Source organism: Triticum urartu, chromosome 4 (genome assembly GCF_003073215.2).
Source record: "Triticum urartu cultivar G1812 chromosome 4, Tu2.1, whole genome shotgun sequence".
Lineage (NCBI taxonomy): Eukaryota > Viridiplantae > Streptophyta > Magnoliopsida > Poales > Poaceae > Triticum > Triticum urartu.
The window spans coordinates 73882754-73903191 of record NC_053025.1 but is presented as its reverse complement, the minus strand read 5'-3'; the positions used below and the strand labels follow the sequence as shown (position 1 = coordinate 73903191).

The 20438-nt window shown below is 42.6% G+C and overlaps 1 protein-coding gene across 2 annotated transcripts; it reads right to left on the bottom strand.

Annotated features, from left to right (window-relative positions):
• Nucleotides 1-213: 213 nt before the first annotated feature.
• LOC125550749 (MLO-like protein 4) lies at nucleotides 214-5162 on the bottom strand. Of its 2 annotated transcripts, none has more exons than XM_048713828.1 (15): nucleotides 4759-5162; nucleotides 4626-4683; nucleotides 3858-4072; nucleotides 3656-3772; nucleotides 3495-3560; nucleotides 3308-3396; nucleotides 2829-2919; nucleotides 2642-2727; nucleotides 2344-2393; nucleotides 2211-2251; nucleotides 1896-2066; nucleotides 1788-1823; nucleotides 1366-1433; nucleotides 1079-1139; nucleotides 214-821 (listed from the first exon to the last, which is right to left on the bottom strand). In XM_048713828.1, exons 1-15 carry the CDS (start codon nucleotides 4873-4875, stop codon nucleotides 546-548), a joined length of 1542 nt encoding a protein of 513 aa, XP_048569785.1. In that variant the 5' UTR covers nucleotides 4876-5162; the 3' UTR covers nucleotides 214-545. The 2 variants fall into 2 exon arrangements, with proteins under 2 accessions (XP_048569785.1, XP_048569786.1); XM_048713829.1 differs by having other exon boundaries at nucleotides 2829-2903; nucleotides 3500-3560; nucleotides 4759-5156.
• Between the last annotated feature and the right edge of the window lie 15276 nt (nucleotides 5163-20438).

Here is a 20438-nt window from a genome sequence, read left to right as displayed (position 1 = left end):
TTAGCAAAACTGAAAAAGAAAAACTTTGAAGCACCAAACCAACGAACTACAAAAAGACCAAGGTTATTCAGCAGCAACACCTTCAGAAAGTGAACTATGCCCAAGCGCCGCCATAGCCGAATCCAACCAGTAAAGGTAAAATCCTGGGTTTTTACCCTGAAGATAAAGTACGAGCAATGCCTTCAGCAAGGTAATGATGCAAAAACACTGTCATTGCCCAAAACGATCCATTACGTGTAGTTGTGAATTCTGATGATTTAGTGCAATGTTATAAGTCAATACAAAGATGGTAGTATCATCTTGAAGCGGAGGCGTCCTATTGACAAAAGATTACTTTGCACAGAGTGGCCATGAGCCATGAGGAGCAATCACTAGACAGTCACACACATATATACTGTGTAATCCGCAGGTCCTTCTCTGCAGGTACTACAAAGCTTAGGCAGGTATGGGCACCGTTTCTCAAGTTCAGCAGAGTTTTGGCTGCACATATTTATCCCGGCGAAGAACAGGGCTAACCTCAGTAACTAAGGGTGTCGAATATCTTGCTAGATGTGAGAGATCTCCTCGTCGTCGACAGTGACCACAGTCAGCGCCTCGTCCAGGGACGACGCCGACACAGTCCTCGACAGCGTGCACACCGTGTTGGTCTCGTGGTCGGTCTCGTAGATGGTCGTGTCGAGGGAGCAGACCGACCTCGACGTGAGTGTCCCGTTCCGCATGAAGAGCGGGTTGTGCCTCCTGTCTTTGATCCTCTTGCACCAGCTGTGGAGGGAGTCCCTCACGCTCTCGGAGACCAGTGCCTTCTTGAACTTGGAACCCATCTGCAAATTTCAGCAAAGAAACAAGATAAGTGAAAAGAAGACCAGACACGGAATATTACCTTCCTACCTTCTCTACTACAAACTGCATAAAGAGAATATACTAAAAAGGCTTCATAGTCAATGAAGGAAAAAAATATGGCCTACCGAGAAAAGTATTCATCAGTACAGTAGGTTGACAGTAAATAATTCTGGTGAAATAAGTGGAGAGTTCACTAAGTGGCTCTCTTGGTTTTTAGGTTTTATCATTCAAGGAATACCTGGGAGATAATCACGTTAAGAGGCAGCGTACTGTAGCTGCACCAAATTTGAACAAGCAGCCTGCAGTGCTCAAAAGGGATGAAAAACAGCTGTATGAGTCCAGAGTCCGAGCGAATGCACTTCTTAATGAAGTTCATGCATATAATTATATCTTCACAATACGGATTCTTTAAAGTAAATTGTCAGAGACACACTGATGTAAAAAATTGATATGTTGTAGGTTTCTCAAAACAACATGTCAAATGAACATATTGAGATGCCAACGTATTCATGGTATGCAACTTACCCAGAAGCCAAACGAATAACAACCATGTACTGGTTCTTCATGAAGCAAGAATTTGCACTCAGTTCCCACTGCACAGGATAAATGCAAAGTAGTAAGCAACCAAAAGAAGCTATAAAGAAATCCATTGTATCCATTGGATCTTTCATATATAAAGTGACGAGTCATGACAGGTGATGCTGTTCCTTTCTTTTGCCTTGGCCTAGAAAGTTTTTCAATCACCATGCATTCAGCACTAATAGCTTAAGCTATGATACAGAATCAAAAAGATCTCATGAATCAGCATCTTCCTTACATCCTACACTAATGCATCGTCCAGATGCAGAGGCCGGGGGTTTATCCTCCTTATCAAAAAAAAACATCCTACACTAATGCATGTTAATCCAAAACAACATTATGATTGATCATAGATTGGTGATCCTCACCAGAGACCATAAGAATGTCGCCATCTCAAAGGCATTCTGGAAGCAAGGGTAGATGTTAGGATGTGGAAGATGTTCAAAGCCACATAGTAAGAGAGTCAGAGACATTACCTGAAACGAGATGAACTGTATAAGCCACCACAGAACCCGAGGTTTTCCAAACCAGAAGAGATCATCACGCAGTTTCAGTTGTGTTCCGACATTTGTGGCTGTTGCCTCAACAACCTCCAGTGCCAACTGAGCGATAACATGCTGCAGCTCAGTGCCCACAAGCAGGACAAGCTTCGAACATTTTGAAGATGCGTAATTAGGCCAGGACATAAATACCATTTTCAGAGAAGAAAGGGAAAAACAATTAACTGTGAATAGCGCGTTGGTTCAGAAATATGGGTGATACTTTTTTCTTTGAGTTGGGGTGATACTTACAATGACAGGGGCAAATGATAGCCAGAAATATATATTAAGACCTGCAATTAGTGAAATGTCGCAAACCTAATGAGGACTAAAATGGACAACCAGATCTCTATGTTTGTGTGAGAAAGTAATAAGGAGGTAATACCATGAACATTGACAAAGATGCATATTATTGCATAAGCCCAAAGTGGCCAACTGTACAGCAAATGGAATGTTAGCACACACAAGAGAGGGCATAATATATTTATAAATCCTATGCAAACCACAAGCAAGCAGGAGTATCATATTATAATCAAAATCCAATAAGGATAAATGCTAAGATTTCTTCATCAGATAAGTTTGTTCGATCTTGATGTGTAACCACTTATATCATCAAAGAAAAACAAATAATCTCGGTATCAGGATTCAGGATTCAGGATTCAGCAGTGCATGTTCTGTTTTACCTGATACCAACACTTCCATTGTAATCATCTTCCATGCTCCGTACCATGTATTTGTGGAAGTCGTACGAATGCGGCAACTTATGATACTGATAAAAAAAATTGATAATCAATAAAAATGCATTGAAGAAATGACTTATCACCAAGATTCTAGTAGACGAGATCAAATAGAGCGATGAAGAGCACTTACCGTGATAAAGCCCAACCTTAATGCCATGTAATCTGATTTCTTAATAGAACCCTTAAATTGGCGCAGAAAGCACAGCTGCAACATTTGGTTACTAGAGCATATTAGAAATGTCAAAAAATATATTTCCGATCACAAAAGACATCATGTACCAACAAGGTATGTGACACAAAGCTTTTGTGGGTTGAGAAAATCGACAAGTCGTCACAGAGAGCACGTGTAGTTGGGTACATATAGTCTATTGTCTATTTAAATAGCTGCAGTAGTAGAGATGCGATTCATTTGCACTTGGAGTCCAATAATACTATTGGACTTTGTTCAATATATATAAGCAAATATGAAAAATACTAAATTAACTGGGCAAATAAAACATGAAAGTTATAACCATTAAGTCATTACCAACTAAGAGACTCACAAGGAAAATATGCAATAAGAATCAGTGCAACAACAACACTGTTCTTGAAGCAATGCAGCGAACTTACCATCCAAAGAAGTATTTTACTTTTGCTCCATGGGTGAGATGCATGATGAAAAACAAAGGTAGATTGCCTTCGCATAACCTTTCTCCTAGCTGAGAGGGAAAAACTTCTCAGGTAGAACAAAACATCATTATTAAGCAAATGTATCACTAGTACTATATGACCTAACAAGCATCCAATTTCACTTGACCTTACGTTGCAACTGCTCCCTTGAGAGTGTACATGCTTGAGTTTCCCACTTCCTCCAGCTATATATCTGTAACAATCACCAAAAGAAACACATTAGACACTTAGAGACCGTGTTGCAAGATCAGATACTCAGATCAATAATAACAAATAAGGAAGACGTACCTTAATCATCGACAGAACCACTGTCACGAAACTGTAAAGCACATGAGTAAAACCAAGAATAAACAGAAACCGATGCAACTGCTCAAGACCCTCATATGAAACAAAAGGTTCATGACCCTGCAAGCAGAGAAAGCGACAACATGATGATTTATCTCATATGAAACAAAAGGTTTGATGGGAGCCAGTCGATTCTGACATTTACCTCATCACAAACATGCATCGACTGGCCGCCAACTAGGATTCTAGCAATGTGGGTGTCGTTAGCGGAGCCGTCCCCATGTTGGTCCAGATCGGCGAAATCCTTCTCTGTGCACATGTAGAATTTGCTGGTGAAGAGTGTCGATGGCACGCAGATCTCCGATATCCACCTGGCCGTCTGGCTCAGCAGCAGTGATATCACGCCAAGCAGCATCAGTTCTGCAAGTGAGACACGGTTCCCTCTTTGAGGCAAAAATTCAAACACCTTCCAAGCAAGAACAAGAGTGGCAAAAGAAAAGTCCCTTTGTACAAGTCCAGTGTCGCCACTTTCGAAAGGCAAGTCAATCACTATGCCTTAAGGTTTCAATCATCAAGGTATGGAACCACATCTACAGTGGGAGCCCCTATCTACTTTCGATCCCCTTCTTACTGGCCTTTGCCGGAGCATTTGTTTCCAGGACAATGGGGAGCACTCCAAGATAAAGAACAGAGACTGAGGTTTGACACTACTGAAAGATAAAAGAATGGTGGATACCATCCCAAAACAGATACAGACAGACCAATAGAAGACCTTGACACTTGCCAAGTAAAAGTGATGAAACTACAAATCGTGACGACCTTGGAGTGAACATGGTCATTTGTAAACCACGCTAAATGTAGTGGTGGTCCTAAACTCCTAATAAACAGTAAAAACAGTGTTAAGATTAACGGCTTAAAGATAGTCAAACTCAGGGAGACGGCAACTTTCAGAGTTTCTATGGTGGGGTACCACCTTCGCGGATCTTCTCGAGTGCGGCGAGCATGGCCTTCCGCTTCGTCTTCTGCAGCCACTGCGCATCAACGAGTGAAAAGATCAGCTACGTGCTAGCTTCCACTAGCTAAGCAAGCTGCCGGACGAAGGTTACCTTGGCGAGGCGTGAGAGCGAGCGCTCGATGAGGAAGCATGCGGCGACCATGAACGTGGTGACCGTGGCCACCGACCAGGTCGGCGTCTCCGCCAGCGACCTCCCCTCCTCCACCATCCGCCTCCACCACTCTTCCTTGTGCTCGACTGCGGCGATGTGCAGCTAGCTCCGACGCTTCCACCGCATTGACAAGGGGGAGGCGGCGGCACCGGAAGAGGGAGTACTTAATGCGGATCGAGGGAGGAGGAGGTGGGCGCGGTCGGCGCCGGATCGGAGGAAGCAGCACGTGAAGGGCCGAACCCAGAGTCTGGAAATGGAGCTGCCAAGTTTGACTTCAAGAATGAAACTGGAATGGCCGAATTCTGTAAAAACTGCCCAACTTTTTGCGCGGATTGGCATTAACCTGGACGAGCTAGAGCTAATAGCTGGCGGTGAGTAAATGAGCTAGGTACTACTACAGGGAAGGGTGGTCAAGCAGTGGCACATGGGCAGCACCGCTGATATGCTGTTTGTCTTAATGGTTTCTAGAAGATTAGCAATATTGTTGGTACAATGAAGTTGGGGAGATAAGGCAGCTCCAACGCGATCACCAAATCGACTGAAAATATTTAGGCTATTCATAGTGAGAGTAACTTAGCTAGTAACATAGCGCATTTCAATTTTTTTACTTATGTAGCAAGTAGTTAATGAGAGGTGGTAACACAATATGTTATTGTAACATAGCGCTTCTCAAGACAAGATGAGTCTATAAGCTAATAAATAAAGTCATCTATGATACTAGTACTATGTTATTTGCACTATGAGGCTAACCATAGTGGGGGTAACTTAGGTAGTAACTTAACACATCCCAAGACAATTTTGCTTATGTGGCAAGTATTTAATGAGAAGAAAGGTGCTTGGAGTAACATAATATATTACTGTAACATAGCGCTTCCCGAGGTAAAATGAGTCTATAAGGCAATAAATGAAATAAACTATGACACTACTACTAAGATACTTTGCACTATGGAGGTAGTAACTTAGAGTAGTGTCATGCATATGACACTAGTCTAAGTTACTCCTGTGCATAGTAACTTAGACTAGTGTCATATGCATGACACTAGTATAAGTTACTCCCCACTATGACCAAACTTAGACAGGACGCTTTTAGCCCATCCAATTTGGCTCGTCTAAAATGAACGTTCCAACTTCGAGAAACCGGTACCATATCAAGGAAAGGTGTAGGGGAGTCCAGACGTATACCATGTTAGATTTTGACATTCCGGACTCACTCAAAATCAAGCCAGAGCCCGCGCATTCTCAAAATTCTACTGTTTCTCCTGCATGAAAGCCCACCCCTCCTGTTGGCTTCACCCAAATCTCACGTCATTTTGACGTCCATCGTTGTGATGGTCGGAGAAGCCAAAGACAATGTTCATCGTCCTGCACGAGTCGGAACAGGCGGAGGTAGCCCGCAAGGTCGCGTCCACGCAACGCCAAGGCTCGCGCATCATGGCAAAGGTACTGTTCGTTTGTGCCTTTAACTCGTCACGCGAAGCGCATCACTGGACCAGTGCCGCCCGGTATCGCAACCTTGACCCGTCCAGCTGAAGCCGTCCTACTACTAGGTCGCCCAACACCTCCGTATGCCCCGCACGCAGCAATCGTCACAGCAGTTTGCAGCGTCTTTCACCTCTAGGCATCGAGTGTTGTTCACCGTTGACCTTAGCAACTACTATGTCTTCACAGAGTAGGCGACACTTGATTGGTCACTGATTCCCGCTATATGGTTCTCGTCTTTTGTGCCTGGTTATTGTTTGCCTAAATGCCCCAACCAAGCGCAACGTTGGCGGATGACGAGGCATCATAAACACTATCCACGACAGAGGCAGATACAAAGACAGACAAATGGATGACTCCTAGTCGGACACCCAGCTGGCAGACACCTAGCAGGCGTACACCAAGCAACAAGACTTTGAGAGAATCGCCTACTCAAACAAGGAGAATGAGTTGATCTGTGAGGCGTGGTTGACCACTAGTGTGGATCCGTTTCATGGCACAAAGCAAAAGGGCACGACGTTTTGGCAAAGTGTGCATGATTGATTTTATGAGCAAAAGTGATATGATCCTTGCCGTGGGAATGTGATCCATGATTACAATCCAAAGCCGTTAGCCCATCGATGGTACGCCATTCAAGAGGACGTGGGCAGCACCGCTGATCTGCCGTTTGTCTTAATGGCTTCTCCTACATATGTGACGTTTTGATAGTTCAAGATTAGCAATATTTTGATACAACGAAAGTTAAGGAGATAAGACAACTCAACAAGGATCACAAAATCTATCACAAATATTTAGATCAAACACTTTTCGCCCATAAAACACGTCTCACCTAAAATATGGCCAACATCTGAAATCCCGCAAACTGGTACCAAACTTAGAGGAGGTTTGGGGGAGTCCGGACATCCACTATGTCAGACTCCGACATCCGGATCTACCCCAAACTGAGGCAAAACCGCACATTCTCACAATCGTGCCACTCCTCCTGCACAAAAGCCCGCCCCTCCCCCTCCTCTGCACGGACCCACCCCCTTGCTGTTCCGCCATCCACCTTCATGATGGAGCTGTCGGAGGAGGCAAAGACGATAATCGTCGTCCCACAAGGCCCTGACCCAAAGGAGCTCGCGTCCGCGCAACGCCAAGGCACGCGTGTCAAGGCAAAGAAGAAGGCGATAGCGGCCATTCAGGCTATAACTAATCATCCAAAGCGCACCGTTGAGCTAGTGTCGCTCGATCAATCGCAACCATGGCCCGTCTAGCTGAGGCCATCCTACTACTACGCCATCAAGTACCTCGGTACACTCAGCACGCACAATCGCCACAACAGTCAGTGACCTCCTTCATCTCCGGCGGCCATCGAGCGTCATTTCACCATCGACCTCGACAATGATTGCCTCTTCATGGAATAGCCGACGCTGGTTCGATCACTGATTCCCGTTGGAGAGCTCTCGTCCATTAATGTCTGATTATGGTTTGTCGAAATGCCTCGACCAGGCGCAATGGCAACAAACGACGAGGCAATGATGAACATTATCCACTACGGAGGCGGACACGAAGACTGACAAGTGGATGACTCCCAGCCGAAGCAAGACCCAACATGCGTACACTATGCAGCCAGACTTCGAGGGAACCGCCTACTCGAACAAGGAGGATGATTTGATCTGTGGGGTATGGTTGGCCGCTAGTGTGTATCCGTTTCATGGACATTTTTGGCAAAGTTTTCATGCTTGGTTTCATGAGCAAAATTGATATGATCCCTACTACAAGAAAGTGATCCATGATCGCAATCCAAAGTCGCTAGCCCATAGATGACACATCATCCAAGAGGACGTCAACATGTTTTGCAGCTCATACAAACAAGTGCAAAACCAGTAGCCAAGTGGCATGTCACTCCTCGAGCTCATAAGTTTTGTGACTTGTTTCTCTATGTGTTGGTCATTTGGTTGATTTGTTCAATCTTGCAACTTGTTGACCATTTCATTGACTTCCTTTACTAGCCCGCATGCGCGTGGACATTGTACCACAAGACGGAGAAGAAGCGCTTCATATTTATGCATTGTTGGGTGAAATTGAATGAGCAAAAGCGAGTGGCTCGCCTTCATTGCCAATTTTCTCAATACCACCATGGTCAATGAAGATGAAGGTGGTGATTCAACAAAAAAGGGCTTGCTCTGGCCACCCATGTGCCTAGGAACCATGGGAGGAAGTGAGAGGTGGAGAAGGAGAAGCAAGAAGGGCGGCACCCAAGATGACAGAGAAGTTCGAGGACATTGCTACCTCGTGAGCTTACGTTGGTTTTTCTCTTGAAGAGGAAAGGGTGATGCAGCAAAGTAGACTAAGTATTTCCCTCAGCTTTTGAGAACCAAGGTATCAATCCAGTAGGAGACAACACAACAAGCCACTGAATACTTGCACAAACAAACAACAACTTGCACCCAACGCGATGAAGGGGTTGTCAATCCCTTCACGGTTGTTAGCTAAGTGATATATGATATAGATGGATACGGTAAAGTAATATTTTTGGTATTTTTTGGTTTATGGAATGGAAAGTAAAAGATTACAAAGAAAGTAAATAGGAAACTAGAATTGTAGATCGAAAACTTATATGATGGAAAATAGACCCGGGGGCCATAGGTTTCACTAGTGGCTTCTCTCAAGATAGAAATTATTACGGTGGGTGAACAAATTACTGCCGAGCAATTGATAAAAAAACGCAAAGTTATGACGATATCTAAGGCAATGATCATGAATATAGGCATCACGTCCGTATCAAGTAGACCGAAATGATTCTGCATCTACCACTAATACTCCACACATCGACCGCTATCCAGCATGCATCTAGAGTATTAAGTTCATAAAGAGCGGAGTAATGCCTTAAGCAAGATGACATGATGTAGAGGAATTAACTCAAACAATATGATGAAGACCCATCTTTTTATCCTCGATGGAAACAATACAATACGTGTCGGTTCCCCTTCTGTCACTAGGATCAAGCACCACAAGATTGAACCCAAAGCTAAGAACTTCTCCCATTGCAAGAAAAACCAATCTAGTTGGCCAAACCAAATCGATAGTTCGAAGAGACTTGCAAAGATATCAAATCATGCATATAAAAATTTAGAGGAGATTCAAATAATATTCATAGATAAGCTGATCATAAATCCACAATTCATCGGATCTCGGCAAACACACTACAAAAGAGTATTACATCGAATAGGTCTTCAAAAACATCGAGGACAACTTTGTATTGAGAATCAAAGAGAGAGAAGAAGCCATCTAGCTACTAGCTATGGACCCATAGTGAAGGAAATATGCCCTAGAGGCAATAATAAGTTGTTATTTATATTTCCTTATCTCATGATAAATGTTTATTATTCATTCTAGAATTGTATTAAACGGAAACTTAGTACATGTGTGAATACATAGACAAACAGAGTGTCCCTAGTATGCCTCTACTTGACTAGCTCGTTAATCAAAGATGGTTAAGTTTCCTAGCCATGTACATGTGTTGTCATTTGATGAACAAGATCACATCATTAGAGAATGATGTGATGGACTAGACCTATTCGTTAGCTTAGCACTATGATCGTTTAGTTTATTGCTATTGCTTTCTTCATGACTTATACATGTTCCTATGACTATGAGATTATGCAACTCCTGAATACCGGAGGAACACCTTGTGTGCTATCAAACATCACAACGTAACTGAGTGATTATAAATATGCTCTACAGGTGTCTCTGATGGTGTTTGTTGAGTTGGCATAGATCGAGATTAGGGTTTGTCACTCCGTGTATCAGAGAGGTATCTCTGGGCCCTCTCGGTAATGCACATCACTATGAGCCTTGCAATCAATGTGACTAATGAGTTAGTCATGGGATGATGCATTACGAAACGAGTAAAGAGACTTGCCGGTGACGAGATTGAACTAGGTATGATGATACCGACTATTGAATCTCGGGCAAGTAACATACCGATGACAAAGGGAACAACGTATGTTGTTATGCGGTTTGACTGATAAAGATCTTCATAGAATATGTAGGAACCAATATGAGCATCCAGGTTCCGCTATTGGTTATTGACCGGAGATGAGTCTCGGTCATGTCTACATAGTTCTCGAACCCGTAGGGTCCGCACGCTTAACGTTCGATGACGATATGTATTATGAGTTATGTGATTTGATGTACCGAAGGTTTTTCGGAGTCCCGGATGTGATCACGGACATGACGAGGAGTATCGAAATGGTCGAGACATAAAGATTCATATATTGAAAGGCTACATTCGAACACCGAAATGGTTCGGGTCGTTTCGGATAAGTTTCGGAGTACTGGGGTTACTGGAACCCCCCCGGGGGAAGTTATTGGGCCTCATGGGCCTAATGGTGGAAGAGAGGAGGCATGCTAAGGTGTGGCGCCCCCCCTAGCCCAAACCGAATTGGACTAGGGCTAAGGGCCCCCTTTCCTTCTCTTATTCCTTTCCTTCCTTCTTCTCCTACTTGGACTAGGAAAGGGGGAAACCTACTCCTACTAGGGGTAGGATTCCCCCCCTTGGGCGCGCCCTTGTGGACGGCCCTCCTCCTCCTCTCCTCCTTTATATACGGGGGAAGGGGGCACCCCATAGACACACAAGTTGATCATTAACCGTGTGCAGTGCCCCCTCCACAGTATTACACCTTGATCATATTGTCGTAGTGCTTAGGCGAAGCCCTGCGTCGGTAACTTCATCATCACTGTCAACACGCCGTCGTGCTGACGGAACTCACCCTCGGCCTCAGCTGGATCAAGAGTACGAGGGACGTCACTGAGCTGAACGTGTGCAGATCACGGAGGTGTCGTGCGTTCGGTACTTGATCGGTTGGATCGCGAAGACGTTCGACTACATCAACCGCGTTACTTAACGCTTCCGCTTTCGTTCTATGAGGGTACGTAGACACACTCTGCCCTCTCGTTGCTATGCATCTCCTAGATAGATCTTGCTTGATCGTAGGAATTTTTTTGAAATACCGCGTTCCCCAACAGTGGCATCCGAGCCAGGTCTATGCGTAGATGTTATATGCACGAGTAGAACACAAAGAGTTGTGGGCGGTAATAGTCATACTGCTTACCAGCATGCCATACTTTGATTCGACGGTATTGTTGGATGAAGCAGCCCAGACCGACATTACATGACCGCGTTCATGAGACTGGTTCTACCGACGTGCATCGCACACAGGTGGCTGGTGGGTGTTTGTTTCTCCAACTTTAGTTAAATCGAGTGTGACTACGCCCGGTCCTTGTTGAAGGTTAAAACAACACACTTGACAACAAATCGTTGTGGTTTTTGATGCGTAGATAAGAACGGTTCTTGCTAAGCCCGTAGCAGCCACACAAAACTTGCAACAACAAAGTAGAGGACGTCTAACTTATTTTTGCAAGGCATGTTGTGATGTGATATGGTCAAGACGTGATTATATAAATTGTTGTATGAGATGATCATGTTTGGTAAAAGTTATCGGCAATTGGCAGGAGCCATATGGTTGTCGCTTTATTGTATGAAATGCAATCGCCATGTAATTTCTTTACTTTATCACTAAGCGGTAGCGATAGTTGTAGAAGCAATAGTTGGCGAGACGACAACGATGCTACGATGGAGATCAAGGTGTCAAGCCGGTGACAATGGTGATCATGATGGTGCTTTGGAGATGGAGATCAAAGGCCTAAGATGATGATGGCCATATCATATCCCTTATATTGATTGCATGTGATGTTTATCCTTTATGCATTTGCTTAGTACGGCGGTAGCATTATAAGATGACCTCTCACTAAATTTCAAGGTACAAGTGTTCTCCCTGAGTATGCACCGTTGCTACAGTTCGTCGTGCCGAGACACCACGTGATTATCGGGTGTGATAAGCTCTACGTTCACATACAACGAGTACAAGCCAGTTTTGCACATGCAGCATACTCGAGTTAAACTTGACGAGCCTAGCATATGCATATATGGCCTTGGAACACTGAGACCGAAAGGTCGAGCGTGAATCATATAGTAGATATGATCAACATAGTGATGTTCACCATTGAAAACTACTCCATCTCACGTGATGATCAGACATGGTTTAGTTGATATGGATCACGTGATCACTTAGATGATTAGAGGGATGTCTATCTAAGTGAGTGTTCTTAAGTAATATGATTAATTGAACTTTAATTGATCATGAACTTAGTACCTGATAGTATTTTGCATGTCTATGTTGTTGTAGATAAATGGCCCGTGCTTCTGTTCCTTTGAATTTTAATGTGTTCCTAGAGAAAGCTAAGTTGAAAGATGATGGTAGCTGAAGGAAATATGCCCTAGAGGCAATATTAAAGTTGTTATTTATATTTCCTTATATCATGATAAATGTTTATTATTCATGCTAGAATTGTATTAAACGGAAAGTTAGTACATGTGTGAATACATAGACAAACAAAGTGTCACTAGTTTGCCTCTACTTGACTAGCTCGTTGAATCAATGATGGTTATGTTTCCTGACCATAAACATGAGTTGTCATTTGATTAACGGGATCACATCATTAGAGAATAATGTGATTGACTTGACCCATCCGTTAGCTTAGCACGATGATCATTTAGTTTGTTGCTATTGCTTTCTCCATAACTATACATGTTCCTATGACTATGAGATCATGCAACTCCCGAATACCGGAGGAACACTTTGTGTGCTACCAAACGTCACAACATAACTGGGTGATTATAAAGCTGTTCTACAGGTGTCTCCGATGGTATTTGTTGAGTTGGCATGGATCAAGATTAGGATTTGTCACTCCGATTGTCGGAGAGGTATCTCTGGGCCCTCTCGGTAATGTACATCACTATAAGCCTTGCAAGCAATGTAGATAATGAGTTACTTACGGGATGTAGCATTACAAAACAAGTAAAGAGACTTGCCAGTAAGGAGATTTAACTAGGTATTGAGATACCGACGATCGAATCTCGGGTAAGTAACATACTGATGACAAAGGGAACAACGTATACCGTTATGCGGTTTGACCGATAAAGATCTTCATACAATATGTAGGAACCAATATGAGCATCCAGGTTTTGCTATTGGTTATTGACCAGAGACATGTCTCGGTCATGTCTACATAGTTCTCGAACCCGTAGGGTCCGCACACTTAACGTTCGGTGACGATCGGTATTACAAGTTTATGTGTTTTGATGTACCGAAGGTAGTTCGGAGTCCTGGATTTGATCACGGACATATCAAGGAGTCTCGAAATGGTTGAGACGTAAAGATTGATATATTGGAAGCCTATGTTTGGACACCGGTATGGTTCCGGGTGAAAACGGGAGTATACCAGAGCACTGGGAGGTTACCCGAACCCCCCGGGAGGTATATGGGCCTTATTGGGCCTTAGTGGGAGAGAGGGGAAAGGAGCAAAGGAGGGGGCGTCCCCCAGACCAATCCGAATTGGGAGGGGGGCCGCGCCCCTTTCCTTCCTCCTCCCTCCTCCTTCATTCTCTCCTAAATCCAACAAGGCAAGGGGGGAATCCTACTCCCGGTGGGAGTAGGACTCCCCTTGGGGCGCGCCTAGGAGGCCGCCCCTTCTCCTCCTCCACTCCTTTATATACGGGGGAGGTGGGGCACCCCATAGACACACAAGTTGATCATTGATCTTTAGCCGTGTGCGGTGCCCCCCTCCACCATAATCCACATCGGTAATATTGTAGCGGTGCTTAGGCGAAGCCCTGTTCCAGTAGCAACATCATCACCGTCATCACGCCGTCATGCTGACGAAGCTCTCCCTTGAAGCTTTACTGGATCATGAGTTCGCGGGACATCACCGAGCCGAGCGTGTGCAGATCGCGGAGGTGCCATACCTTCGGTGCTAGATCGGTCGATCGTGAAGACGTACGACTACATCAACCGCGTTGTCATAACGCTTCCGCTTACAGTCTATGAGGGTACGTAGACGATACTCTCCCCTCTCGTTGCTATGCATTGATACGTCTCCGTCGTATCTATAATTTTTGATTGGTCCATGCCAATATTATACAACTTTCATATACTTTTGGCAACTTTTTATACTATTTTGGGGACTAACATATTGATCCAGTCATCCAGTGCCCAGTGCCAGTTCCTGTTTGTTGCATGTTTTTTGTTTCACAGAAAATCCATATCAAACGGAGTCCAAACAGGATAAAAACAGACGGAGATTTTTTTGGAATATATGTGATTTTGGGGAAGAAGAATCAACGCGAGACGATGCCCGAGGGGGCCACGAGGCAGGGGGCGTGCCCTGGGCCCTCGCAGGCACCCTGTAAGGCGGTTGGTGCCCTTCTTTCTCCGTAGGAAAGCCAATATCCAGATAAATATCGTGTCCAAAATTCAGCACAATCGGAGTTACGGATCTCTGGGAATATAAGAAATGGTGAAAAGGCAGAATCTGGAATGCAGAAACAGAGAGAAACAGAGAGACAGATCCAATCTCGGAGGGGCTCTCGCCCTCCGCCACCATGGAGGCAATGGACCAGAGGGGAAACCCTTCTCCCATCTAGGGAGAAGGTCAAGGAAGAAGAAGAAGGGGGGCCCTCTCCCCTCTCTCCCGGTGGCGCCAGAATGCCGCCGGGGTCATCATCGTCACCGCAATCTACACCAACACCTCCGTCATCTTCACCAACATCTTCATCACCTTCCCCCATCTATCTACAGCGGTCCACTCTCCCACAACCCACTGTACCCTCTACTTCAACATGGTGCTTTATGCTTCATATTATTATCCAATGATGTGTTGCCATCCTATGATGTCTGAGTAGTTTTTCGTTGTCCTATCGGTAATTGGTGAATTTCTATGATTGGTTTAATTTGCTTGTGGTTATGTTGCTTTCCTTTGGTGCCCAACACATGAGAGCGCGCGTGGATCACATCGTAGGGTTAGTTGTATGTTGATAGGACTATGTATTGGAGGGCAAGAGTGATGGAAGCTTCAACCTAGCATAGAAATTGATGCATACAGGATTGAAGGGGGACCAATATATCTTAATGCTATGGTTGGGTTTTACCTTAATGAATGTTAGTAGTTGCGGATGCTTGCTAATAGTTCCAATCATAAGTGCATAGAATTCCAAATTAGGGATGACATGCTAGCAGTGGCCTCTCCCACATAAAACTTGCTATCGGTCTAGTAAAGTAGTCAATTGCTTAGGGACAATTTCGCAACTCCTACCACCACTTTTTCACACTCACTATACTAACTTTATTGCTTCTTTACTTAAAACAACCCCTAGTTTTTATTTACGTGCTCTTTATATTCTTGCAAACCTATCCCACAACACCTACAAAGTACTTCTAGTTTCATACTTGTTCTAGGTAAAGCGAACGTCAAGCGTGCATAGAGTTGTATCGGTGGTCGATAGAACTTGAGGGAATATTTGTTCTACCTTTAGCTTCTCGATGGGTTCGACACTCTTACTTATCGAAAACTGTTGCGATCCCCTATACTTGTGGGTTATCAAGACCTTTTTCTGGCGCCGTTGCCGGGGAGTTATAGCGTGGGGTGAATATTCTCGTGTGTGCTTGTTTTCTTTATCACTAAGTAGTTTTTATTTTGTGCTCTTGTTTTCTATCTTTAGTTATGGGTAGGAAACGCAAAATACCAAAAAAATTAGTTGTACCTACTACACCAATGGTTGAAGAACCACTCAAAATCTATCACACTCCTGAAGCTTTTTACTTGGATCATCTTCGACTCCTATGTGCTCGTGCTGAAACCCCAACTAGCTTAGTTGGGGGAAAATATTTAGATGAGCATGCTTGTTATGTGCGACACCGCATATCTGAAAAAGGGAAACTTTTACTGGATCAAATTCCTCGTTTGCAATGCTATGCTTGGGATTTATGTGAAATATATGATTTTACTTGTTGTTCTGAAGACCCTAAGAAACACCTTCCCTACCAATGTGAGTTTAGTGATAATGGAATCATATCTTCATATGCTAAGGGTGTTTATAATTACTATGATGTTCAACAAATTGAAGAATTTGTTGCTTTTAAGGGTGCTTATGAAATTGCTTCTTTGATTGGAAAGTATGATGCTACTCTTTACAAATCTGAAAATTTTGCCATACTTAAATATTGTTATGATAATTATGCTTCTAATGCCTATGTTAAACCATATATTGAGGACTCCTCCACTGTCCAAGAAGAGACTAATATTTTGCAGGAGTCTATGGAAGAAGGAATTGATGAAACTGTGGGCTCATTGGATGAAAAAGATGATGAGGAGAGCGAAGAACAAAAGGAGGAAGAGCAGATTAGCTACCCGTGCCCACCTTATAATGAGAGTAACTCTTCAACTCATACATTTTTAATTTCCCTTCGAATTTACCAAAGGATGAATGCTATGATGATTGTTATGACCCCGTTGATTCTTTTGAAATATCCCTATTTGATGATGCTTGCTATGCTTGTGGCCAAGATGCCAATATGAATTATGCTTATGGAGATGAACTTTTTATAGTTCCTTATGTTAAACATGAAATTTTTGCTATTGCACCCAGGCATGATAGTCCTATTATCTTTTTGAATTCTCCCGACTACACTATATTGGAGAAGTTTGCCCTTATTAAGAATTATATTGATGGGATGCGTTTCACTACTACACATGATGATTTTTATAGATATAATATGCATGTGCTTTCTGCTCCTACTTGCAATTATTATGAGAGAGGAACTACATCTCCGCCTCTCCATGTTTCCAACACGATAAAATTGCAAGAAACTGTTTATACTATGCATTAGCCTTTACTATGTGTGCATGAATTGTTCTTTTATGACATGCCGATACATAGGAAGAGAGTTAGACTTCGTTATTGCTTGATATATGTTGCTTTGTGCTCACTACTAAATCACAAATCATTATTAATTAAAATTGGCTTTGATATACCTTGGGATCTGGGTGGATCCATTACTTGAGCACTATATGCCTAGCTTAATGGCTTTAAAGAAAGCGCTGCCAGGGAGACAACCCGGAAGTTTTAGAGAGTCATTTATTTCTGTTGTGTGCTTTTATAAAGTTTAAAAATAAAAATAATGTGCCAAGGTTCACCTTTAGGATGTTTAAATTGCTTGTTGGTTTGTATGGTGCAAGACAGAAACTTTGGCTGTAGTGCGCGATTTTACATTTTTTACTGGAACGTCAAACGGTTATGAAACTTTTTGCACTATCTTTCTATACAATGTTTTTATTTTTTCTAATTATTTCAGAATTTTTGGAGTACCAGAGGTATGGTGAATGTTCAGATTATTACAGACTGTCCTGTTTAAGACAAATTCTGTTTTTGATGCATAGTTTGCTTGTTTTGATGAAACTATCGATTTCTATCAGTGGATTAAGCCATGGAAAAGTTATATTACAGTATCTACAATGAAAAAAATAAAATAAGAATTGGTTTTAAATAGTACTTAGAGTAGTGATTTGCTTTATTATACTAATGGATCTTACCAAGTTTTCTGTTGAGTTTTGTGTGGATGTAGTGTTCGAAGATCGAGGATGTCTCGATGTGAGTAGAAGGAAGAGAGGCAAGAGCTCAAGCTTGGGGATGCCCAAGTCACCCAAGTAAATATTCAAGGATACTCAAGCGTCTAAGCTCGGTGATGCCCCGGAAGGCATCCCATCTTTCTTCAACAAGTATTGGTATGTTTTCGGATTCGTTTCGTTCATGCGATATGTGCAAATCTTGGAGCGTCTTTTGCATTTAGTTTTCACTTTTCTTTGATGCACCATGCTTGTATGATATAGTCCATGGTTGATTTATAGAATGATCATTGCACTTCACTTATATCTTTTGAGTATGGCTTTATAGAACGCTTCATGTGCTTCACTTATATCATTTGAAGTTTGGATTGCCCGTTTCTCTTTACATATAAAACCACCATTTGTAGAATGCTCTTTTGCTTCACTTATATTTGTTAGAGCATGGGCATATCTTTTTAAGAAAGAATTAAACTCTCTTGCTTCGCTTATATCTATTTAGAGAGATGACAGGAATTGGTCATTCACATGGTTAGTCATAAAATCCTACATAAAGCTTGTAGATCACTGAATATGATATGTTTGATTCCTTGCAATAGTTTTGTGCTACCTCTTGAGCACTGCGTTGGTTTTCCCTTGAAGAGGAAAGGGTGATGCAGCAAAGTAACATAAGTATTTCCCTTAGTTTTTGAGAACCAAGGTATCAATCTAGTAGGAGACTACATGCAAGTCACCTCGTACCTGCACAAACAAATAAGAACCTCCCAACCAATGCGATAAAGGGGTTGTCAATCCCTTCACGGTCACTTACAAGAGTGAGATCTGATAGAGATAATAAGAAAAATATTTTTGGTATTTTTTATGATATAGATTGAAAGTAAAGATTGCAAAATAAAATAGATTAGAAACTTATATGATAAAAGATAGACCCGGGGGCCATAGGTTTCACTAGTGGCTTCTCTCAAAATAGCATATTTTGGTTTGACACTTCTTCATGCCCAAAAAGAAGGCAGCTACTGAATTCGATTTATCAAAAATCGATCCAATTTGTTCTTGGGTTAAGCAGAAGAAATTAATTACCTAAGTTTCAAACCCTAATTTTGAAGTATTACGGTGGGTGAACAAATTACTGCCGAGCAATTGATAGAAAAGTGCATAATTATGAGAATATCTAGGCATGTTCATGTATATAGGCATCGCGTCCGCGGCAAGTAGACCAAAACGATTCTGCATCTACTACTATTACTCCACACATCGACCGCTATCCAGTATGCATCTAGAGTATTAAGTTCATAAGAACAGAGTAAGACATTAGGCAAGATGACATGATGTAGAGGGATAAACTCAAGCAATATGATATAAACCCCATATTTTTATCCTCGATGGCAACAATACAATACGTGCCTTGCTGTCCCTGCTGTCACTGGGAAAGGACACCGCAAGATTGAACCCAAATCTAAGCACTTCTCCCATTGCAAGAAAGATCAATCTAGTAGGCCAAACCAAACTGATAATTCGAAGAGACTTGCAAAGATAACAAATCATACATAAAGGATTTCAGAGAAGAATCAAATATTGTTCATAGATAATCTTGATCATAAACCCACAATTCATCGGATCTCGACAAACACACCGCAAAAAGAATTACATCGAATAGATCTCCAAGAAGATCGAGGAGAACTTTGTATTGAGATCCAAAGAGAGAGAAGAAGCCATCTAGCTAATAACTATGGACCCGAAGGTCTGTGGTAAACTACTCACACATCATCGGAGAGGCTATGGTGTTGATGTAGAAGCCCTCCGTGATTGATTCCCCCTCCGGCGGAGCTCCGAAAAAGGCCCCAAGATGGGATCTCTTGGGTACAGAAGGTTGCGGCGGTGGAAATAGGGTTTCGTGGTGCTCCTGGATGTTTTCGGGGTATATGGATATATATAGGAGGAAGAAGTAGGTCGGTGGAGCTGCAAGGGGACCACGAGGGTGGGGGGTGCGCCCAGGGGGGCAGGCATGCCTCCCTGCCTCGTGGCCTCCTCGCTCCTTTCTTGACGTCTACTCCAAGTCCCCTGGATCATGTTTGTTCCAAAAATAACTCTCCTGAAGGTTTCATTCTGTTTGATATTCCTTTTTTGCGAAACACTAAAATAGGAAAAAAACAGCAATTTGCACTGGGCCTTGGGTTAGTAGGTTAGTCCCAAAAATAATATAAAAGTGTATAATAATGCCCATTAAACATCCAAAACAGATAATATAATAGCATGGAACAATAAAAAATTATAGATACGTTGGAGACGTATCAAGCATCCCCAAGCTTAATTCCTGCTCGTCCTTGAGTAGGTAAATGATAAAAACAGAATTTTGATGTGGAATGCTACCTAGCATAATTCTCAATGTAATTTTCTTTATTGTGGTATGAATATTCAAATCCGAGAGATTCAAGATAAAAGTTTAATATTGACATAAAAAATAATAATACTTCAAGCATACTAACTAAGCAATCATGTCTTCTCAAAATAACATGGCCAAAGAAAGTTCATCCCTACAAAATCATATAGTTTGGTCATGCTCCATTTTCATCACACAAGAATGCTTTCATCATGCACAACCCCGATGACAAGCCAAGCAATTGTTTCATACTTTA

What these genes read in the sequence shown, in the direction of transcription:
- LOC125550749 (XM_048713828.1), bottom strand. Translation starts at nt 4,875, where the DNA reads ATGGTGGAGGAGGGGAGGTCGCTGGCGGAGACGCCGACCTGGTCGGTG. An exon ending in GGGAGCAGTTGCAACGTAAG is followed by an intron (nt 3,397 to 3,494) that starts GTCAAGTGAAAT and finishes TTTCCCTCTCAG; the next exon opens with CTAGGAGAAAGGTTATGCGA. An exon ending in TTAACGTGATTATCTCCCAG is followed by an intron (nt 822 to 1,078) that starts GTATTCCTTGAA and finishes TGAAATTTGCAG; the next exon opens with ATGGGTTCCAAGTTCAAGAA.